General features: G+C 49.9%; 1 protein-coding gene across 2 annotated transcripts; it reads left to right on the top strand.

The window, feature by feature from the left end:
* The first annotated feature begins 1,945 nt into the window (after nucleotides 1-1,945).
* Nucleotides 1,946-4,906, top strand: LOC123062955 (bidirectional sugar transporter SWEET1a). 2 transcript variants are annotated; one of them, XM_044486658.1, is made up of 6 exons: nucleotides 1,946-2,254; nucleotides 2,365-2,401; nucleotides 2,796-2,891; nucleotides 3,586-3,865; nucleotides 3,972-4,091; nucleotides 4,392-4,906. In XM_044486658.1, exons 1-6 carry the CDS (start codon nucleotides 2,218-2,220, stop codon nucleotides 4,635-4,637), a joined length of 816 nt encoding a protein of 271 aa, XP_044342593.1. In that variant the 5' UTR covers nucleotides 1,946-2,217; the 3' UTR covers nucleotides 4,638-4,906. The 2 variants fall into 2 exon arrangements, with proteins under 2 accessions (XP_044342593.1, XP_044342594.1); XM_044486659.1 differs by lacking the exon at nucleotides 2,365-2,401.
* The last annotated feature ends 1,156 nt before the right edge of the window (nucleotides 4,907-6,062 follow it).

Raw genomic sequence — 6,062 nt, 5'->3', positions numbered from 1 at the left:
TGCATCACACAATCTCAGATTCATCTATTCAACCAACACAAAGGACCTCAAAGAGTGCCCCAAAGTTCCTACCGGAGAATCACGATGAAAACGTGTGCCAACCCCTATGCATAGGTTCATGGGCGGAACCCGCAAGTTGATCACCAAAACATACATCAAGTGAATCACGTGATATCTCATTATCACCACAGATATCCACGGCAAGACATACATCAAGTGTTCTCAAATCTTTAAAGACTCAATCCGATAAGATAACTTCAAAGGGGAAACTCAATTCATTACAAGAGAGTAGAGGGGGGGGGGGGGAGAAAACATCATAGGATCCAACTATAATAGCAAATCTCGCGATACATCAAGATCATGCCAAATCAAGAACACGAGAGAGAGGGAGATCAAACACATAGCTACTGGTACATACCCTCAGCCCCGAGGGAGAACTACTCCCTCCTCGTCATGGAGAGCACCGGGATGATGAAGATGGCCACCGGGGAAGGATTGCCCCCTCCGGCAGGGTGCCGGAACGGGTCTAGATTGATTTTCGGTGGCTACGGAGGCTTCTGGCGGCGGAACTCCCGATCTATTGTGCTCACGGATGTTTTAGGGTATATGGAGATATATAGGCGGAAGAAGTACGTCAGGGGGCCCATGAGGGGCTCACGAGGGTGGAGGGCGCGCCTAGGGGGGATGGGCGCGCCCTCCTGCCTCGTGACCTCCTTGCAGATCCCCCGACGTGCACTCCAAGTCTTCTGGGCATCTTTCCTTCCAAAAATGAGTTCCGTGAAGTTTCAGGTCAATTGGACTCCGTTTGATTTTCCTTTTCTTCGAAACCCTAAAAAGGGTAAAAACAGAAACTGGCACTGGGCTCTGGGTTAATAGGTTAGTCCCAAAAATGATATAAAAGTGTATAATAAAGCCCATAAACATTCAAAACAGTAGATAATATAGCATGGAGCAATCAAAAATTATAGATACGTTGGAGACGTATCAAGCCTGCCTTTGATGCTCGTGCAGGCCGTCGGTCCGGTATCCGTGAAGTTCGTCAGCGCACCTCGACGAGCTTGTTGGATAGTGTGGGTAGCTAATTCTCCCCGATGTGTGTGAGGGATGGAGGGGGGAGGGGTGCCGAAGGCCACAGAGAATCATGGCATACATGGTTACCGAGGGTCTCAAGCATGAGAGAACAACGCGAGGAGGCGGTTGCGGATAACTCCACATCCAAGACAATTGTTCGGCCAAAATGTAGTCCACGTGCCGCCGCCGATGAAGACCATCGAGATGCCTCGATATAGCGCATCACACACACAGAAATCGACAGGATGACCTATTCTTAAAAATGCATGAGAAATGCAACTGCTTGAGATTAATAAAAAAATGATGCTGGAAAAATTTACTTTCGACTCGGTATCATAAAGTATAGTGCCCTACACAAAGATTAAAATCGTGGGAGAAACGATTTCCCAGCAGCTATAGTCGCCACCATAGTGGGCAATCGCGGTAATTTTTCCGCTGGGATAGATGAGTTCTAGAGGTTGTTGCTGATTTTGGAGCCGTTTGAAGAGATTTATGGAGAAATTCGCGGCAGCAACCATATGATAGCCATCGGGCTATTTACATGCGATTTTATTTCGTGGTCCTACTACACACTACTCCCCGAATTAAAATCACGACACTTATTATTGAACAGTTACTTTTTTTAAGGAAATGACAGTGCCTTGTACCGATGGATTAATGATGTACTCGTACTATGCACTCCCTGTGTAATATAGGAACATTTTTGACAGAGTGCGTGGCAGTGTTGCTGAATTATCACTGCCGGAGCGTATTTGTGTTTTCCCACCGAACATTCTTTCGTCACACAGGAGTAGATAAGCTCGAAATGAATAAGCAGGCCCTCTCTCTGCATCCTGCTCACCTCTCTCCTGCTCCCTATATATCGTCTCCCGCACCTCCTCGGTCCAGCCACACACACATCAGTACATCACCGCAGACGCCGAGAAAGACACGCCGCATTCGTAACGCAGCTCCCGTGTTGCCTAGCGCGGTGCTGATTACCGAGCCGTTGGGAGCTGAGAGCTACTCGGTGCAGCTGAGTGCCCGAGTGCTCCTCTGTCCTCTGTCCTCTACACTCCTCCCCTCTCCTCTCGCTCGGCCGAGAAGGATAGATAGACCTCACCTCCCCCTCTCCCCCCACCGTGTTCTTGGGGCAGACGCGCCGAGATGGAGCATATCGCGAGGTTCTTCTTCGGGGTCTCAGGTGAGCGAGCGCCATGGCCGATCTTCTTCTTCCCTCTGTTTGGCGTTCTTTTCTTCGTCTTCTTTTGTGTGGATTGGTCTGAGTCTGACGGCTGTTTTTTCATCCGCCAGGCAATGTTATCGCTCTGTTCCTCTTCCTGTCGCCGGTGTAAGTGCTCCCCTGGCGCATCGCCTCCTTGATTTCATCTGTTTTCTTTGGCCGAGCTCTTGTGATGCGAGCACAACGATGGAAGACCCAAGAACCTGTGACTGATAGCGCTCTGTTCTTGGAGCCTTCCTCTCCACGCACCATTTCTTTCTCAAATTATAGTTCTGATGGTAAACCATCAGTCAGTATACAAACCTTGCAGTTTCGTTGGTGCTCGCACAAAGTTGGAGCACCATCTAGAGACAGACTGGCTAGATCCCATGCCGCACTCCATTGCTGTTACCATTATCTTTTCTGAAGCTCTGAGCTACATTTTCCTGCCTTCTCGCCGTGCTTGATTATTCTTTTGTTTTGCTCTGACCGGTGAGAAATCCCGCGTGCTGTGTTGCCGCAGCATCACCTTCTGGAGGATCATCAAGAGGAAGTCGACGGAGGACTTCTCCGGCGTGCCATACAACATGACGCTGCTCAACTGCCTCCTATCCGCATGGTAACCAACCGCTCCCCAACTCCCGCATGCTTCAGACACAGTCTCTTGCACTCTTGTACTACCACTAGTAGCAGGATAGATAGACACGCCGGACTTTCTCTAAAAAGTATAGCAGCAACACACGGCCTTGGCATGCACGACTGATCCTCCTTACATGCCATCTCCATGTACTATTATTACAGTTCACAAAGCAGCTCAGTTTTACAGTGAAAATCCCCATGCTTGCAAGTTGCAAGGATCTGTTGGATCTGCTGTGCTCTTGGGATACATTGGAACATGTGAGCGAACAGTGAAATTTTTAACTTGGCGTGTGGGTAGTTTTCCGTGCAGAAGAAACACTGCAGCTGATGGGATCAGGCGTGAGTTGGCTCCTAGCGTAGACTAGCCTGTGCCCGGTTTCCCCGGTAGATGGAAAGCTGGTCCTGGACCCACCTGCCAGCGCCGCGGCAGTACTACGGCCCCGGGAACGATAAATTTGTGCTGCACGGTTCGTGCACGGCCACCCTGGCCTGTCGGCGTTGCCAGCCGGGCAGTGACGTGTCCTCACGTTCATGTGCTTCTAATTTCCACCTAGATGGAAAACATTTTTTTTGGACAAGTTATTAGTTCATCCTGTCAGGACTAACCAATCAATAAGCAAATTAACCGAGGGGAAAATCAACTGATGGTTTAACTGATGGTTGGGTGGATGAAGGTACGGGCTGCCGTTCGTGTCCCCGAACAACATCCTGGTGACGACGATCAACGGCGCGGGGTCGGTGATCGAGGCCATCTACGTGGTCATCTTCCTCATCTTCGCGGAGCGCAGGGCCAAGGTCCGGATGCTGGGCCTGCTCAGCGTGGTCACCGCCATCTTCGCCACGGTGGTGCTGGTGTCGCTGCTGGCGCTGCACGGCAAGGCCCGCACCGTCTTCTGCGGCCTCGCCGCCACCGTCTTCTCCATCTGCATGTACGCCTCGCCGCTCTCCATCATGGTACGCACCCACGCACGCAGACACACAGACTAATTGTAATTGATTTACCTCTAGTTTTCATCCATGTACTCGGTCATGACCCATGCGTGTGCGCGTGTGTGCGCAGAGGTTGGTGATCAAGACCAAGAGCGTGGAGTACATGCCGTTCCTGCTGTCCCTGTCCGTGTTCCTCTGCGGCACCTCCTGGTTCATCTACGGCCTGCTCGGCCTCGACCCCTTCATCTACGTACGTCCTTCTCTTCTCCTCCCCTGGCAACCCAAGATCCCATCGACATGTCGTTCGGCTCTGATGATCGATCTGATCCATGATCCACCCGTATCGCGCACGGCCGGTGTGCGCTGCAGTGCTAGCTGTAGCCATTGAATGCTCCTAGTCCTTTGAGCGGATGGATTGGGATAGTGCCCACCACATGCAACGCCCAGCGAGACATGCGGCGCATTGCTGGAGTACAACATGTACTCCTAGTTCATTCAAAAGTTAAAACAAGCTGACAAGTAATGTTTTTACGCGCGCGCATGCATGCAGATCCCCAACGGGTGCGGGAGCTTCCTGGGCCTGATGCAGCTCATCCTCTACGCCATCTACCGGAAGAACAAGGGCCCCGCCGCCGGCGCCGGCAAGGGGGAGGACGCCGACGACGCCGACGAGGTGGAGGACGCCAAGAAGGCGGCAGCTGCAGTGGAGATGGGCGAGGCAAAGATCAAGGTCGACGACGACACCGCCGTCGTCGACGAGCCGGCCGTTGTCGACAAGGTCGCCGCGCAGGTGTAGCCGCCGCCGTTGCAGAGAGAGCTTGCATGGAGTGACAGCAGCATAAGTGCGCTGCTTAATTAGTTAGTAGAGCTATTATGCTACGCAGATCGTGGGTGTCTGCCTTGTTGATTTGTTTCTTGACTTGGTACGTACACGTACATTTGCCAGAAAGAAAGCTGGTGCGGAACCCTCTCCCCAAAGGCCAGCCTACGGGAGAGCTATGAAACAGTACTCCGAAAATCTCAAACTGTAACTGCAAGTGTGAATTACTACCTCTGCTCTGTTTCTGTGTGTTGTACTCCTCCAAAGATCGAATTTGGTTTCTGCCTGAAAGATTGCGTGGAAGCGTATGCGCTTGAGCAGGGACGCGCGTACGTGTTATATAGGCAATGCAGATTACATCATGCGGCAGTTAGGTTGTGGATTGATCCTTAAAAAAACTATACAAGAGATAAGGATAAACCCTAACAACCTAACCACCTAGATTACAACACACGCAATCTACCTACCTCTCTACGGTATACGGTTTACAATACCGTATACCTTGTACATGACTCTTTCTAACACGCCCCCTCAATCACAGCTTCACCAAGTTGAGATTGCCCTTGAAGTCTTCTAACTTCTTCCATAACAAAGCTTTGGTAAAACCATCTGCAACTTGATCACCTGTGGGAATAAAACGGATATCTAGTAGTTTGTTAGCTACTCTCTCTCGAACAAAATGATAGTCCACTTCTATGTGTTTTGTCCTTGCATGAAACACTGGATTTGCTGACAGATATGTGGCATCAATATTATCACACCAGAGACGTGCAACTGGTGAGTGCATAACTCCAAGTTCACGTAGCAAAGTTTGAACCCAAATAATCTCAGCAGTGGCATTGGCTAAAGATTTGTACTCTGCCTCTGTACTAGACCAAGAAACAGTAGCTTGCTTACGTGCACTCCAAGAAATCAAATTTGGACCAAAGAACACACAAAACCCTCCTGTCGACCTTCTGTCATCTGGACATCCTGCCCAGTCAGCATCAGAGAAAGCACTAACAACATTGAAAGTTGACTTGGTAAATTTCAGACCCGTACTCATAGTACCCTTGAGATATCTCAAAATTCTCTTAACAGCTGTCATATGTTGAGAAGTAGGAGAATGCAAGTACTGGCATACTTTATTAACAGGGAAACAAATGTCAGGTCTTGTCAGTGTCAAGTACTGCAAGGCACCTACCATGCTCCTGGATTTTGTTGATTCATCGGCCCCTAGAGGCTCCCCTTCTTCTCTTGACAACTTTTCTGACGTGGAGAGGGGCATGTTTGAAGCCTTACAATTTACCATTCCTGCACGCTTAAGCATATCCAGGACATATTTTTCTTGAGTAAGGAGTATTCCATCTTTTACCTTTCTCACCTCAATACCCAAGAAATAATGAAGATCACCCAAATCTT

Source organism: Triticum aestivum, chromosome 3A, assembly GCF_018294505.1.
Source record: "Triticum aestivum cultivar Chinese Spring chromosome 3A, IWGSC CS RefSeq v2.1, whole genome shotgun sequence".
NCBI lineage: Eukaryota > Viridiplantae > Streptophyta > Magnoliopsida > Poales > Poaceae > Triticum > Triticum aestivum.
The sequence above is the reverse complement of the archived record's forward strand: the minus strand, read 5'-3'. Positions and strand labels throughout refer to the sequence as shown.